The 1,853-nt window shown below is 55.7% G+C and overlaps 1 protein-coding gene across 2 annotated transcripts in view; it reads right to left on the minus strand.

Annotated features, from left to right (window-relative positions):
- Positions 1 to 327: 327 nt before the first annotated feature.
- The window catches only part of Ext2 (exostosin glycosyltransferase 2), a 139,948-nt gene continuing 138,422 nt past the window's right edge, over positions 328 to 1,853 (minus strand). For both annotated transcript variants that reach the window (XM_023710690.1, XM_004627024.2), the window contains one exon: positions 328 to 878. In XM_023710690.1, the coding sequence (XP_023566458.1) occupies positions 740 to 878 (139 nt within the window). In that variant the 3' untranslated portion in view covers positions 328 to 739. The remainder of the gene's footprint in view (positions 879 to 1,853) is intronic.

The following is a 1,853-nucleotide window of genomic DNA, read 5'->3' on the forward strand; positions in this document are numbered from 1 at the left end:
GCTCACAACTGCTCCACTTTTATGATACAGTACCTGCTAGGGCAGCTCGGTGCATGGCTGCTAAAGGCCCTGTGTACCCTACAATCCCTGTAAAACAGTGAGCGGACCCTATCTGGAATCACAGGGATTCGGGGGCGGAGGGGAGGGCCCAGGCTCGTCTGCTCTGAGAAGGGATGGTTATGAATTGGGACCTCTGCTCTGTGCACTTGGGACCAGATACCCCTCCTGGCTGTGATGCCCAGTCTGATGCAAGGCCAGAAAGTAGAGTTCAATACACAAATGATGGTTCCTCAGTCTAGCAAGAATCAGTGTTTAAAGCACAGCAGATAAAGGAATGAAAAATAACTTTAATCATATCAAAAGCCACTCGTAGAGGAGTGGTTGAGGGGTGGACAGGCGCCTGCCCACCCAGTGCCAGACCCTGAGGCACAGACTGAACCTAGAGGGGCGCTGGGTTCTATACCCCATTCTGGCCTGGATGCTCCTCCAGAGAGGCAGGGGCATCTGTGACAGGATACAGGGCGCCCTACGGGGTGTCACAGTGGCTTCCTTCCCCTTGGTGACCCGGGAACCCAGAGTGGAGCTGCTTGCCTCAGGGGCTCCCCATCCTGAGGGAGCAGAGATCAGATGGGTACCTGTGGACACCAGGACTGTGTCAATCTTCCATCACCCCATGGCGAGTGCTGGGAGCCTTGGCCGCTTCCGGCCAGCGCCTGCCCGGACCCCTGTCAGGCACACGTCACAAGCTGCCGATGTTGGGGAAGCTCTTCAGCTTCTCAGGAAAGTCGTCCTTGTACAGCACAGGGTCTGCTCGGTGCTCCACCACCTTGAGAGGCATTGTCCCAAACACAGAAGCGAACTTGTTGATGCACTCAGACCTGGGTAGGGGGTGTGCAGGACAAGGGACAGGCAGAGAGGGGGAAAGATGTTGGACACGTGGAGAGAGCAAGTAAACCCCAACTCCTCAGCCATCATGCAGCTCCAGCCTGCTGCTGGGCTTGAGACAAGGCAGAGGTACAGGGATACCCCAGCAGGGGATGGGGAGCAAGGGGTGCCCTTGAGGCTGCCCAAAGGCAGGAGATGCCCCTCCCCCTCGAATTCCAGTCATTCCTTCAGCTCAGCACCAGCAGGCTTCAGACCAAGGTGGATTAGCTGCCAACAGTCCTTAACCCCCTCTCTGCCAGCGGAGGCACAAGTAGAGAAAGGGCAGGCCTCCTGGGCCCAGGCTTAGTGCTGCAGAAGACAGCAGAAGAGGGTGGGCCAGGGCCTCATCCATTCACCAGCCTGCAATGGGAATGGCAGCCTGAGTTCACCCAGTCTAGCCCTGGGGGCTTTGGTAACCCGGTTGTTTCTGTCACTCCCTAAGGAGAGCAACACAAGACCAGCATGACACTGCTATACAAGGGGACAGATGGCCCAGACCCCAGAGGGGACAGTGAGCCAGGGGTGAGGAGTAAAGTGGTCCCTGGGAAGGCAGCTGGTAAATAGGATGTCAGCACCAATCAGCGGGGGAAGGAGCCTGGGAAAGGCGTTGGAACCAGTGCAGGGGAACTGGAAGATGGGTTTCAAAGAGGTCAGTGCCCTGCGTGGCTGGGCCCGGGCACCTGAGAGCTGCATGAGGGCAGCTGGGCAGGGGCCAGGTCCCTGTGTAACCTCAGGTCCTCTGTGCTTAGGCAGGCAGCTGCAGGTTGCTTTCAAGTTACTGGAATCAACAGGTTTCTTTTCTTTTTTTTATCTAAGACCTTTGGACCTTGGGAAGAAATTAGTTAATAAAGAAGAGTGCCATCATCAACTCTTTTCTGTTGGTCACGGTAGAACTGAAAATATTTGTTACCACTTAATTTTGAGCTTTA

Source organism: Octodon degus, unplaced genomic scaffold (assembly GCF_000260255.1).
Source record: "Octodon degus isolate 3935 unplaced genomic scaffold, OctDeg1.0 scaffold00018, whole genome shotgun sequence".
Classification (NCBI taxonomy): domain Eukaryota; kingdom Metazoa; phylum Chordata; class Mammalia; order Rodentia; family Octodontidae; genus Octodon; species Octodon degus.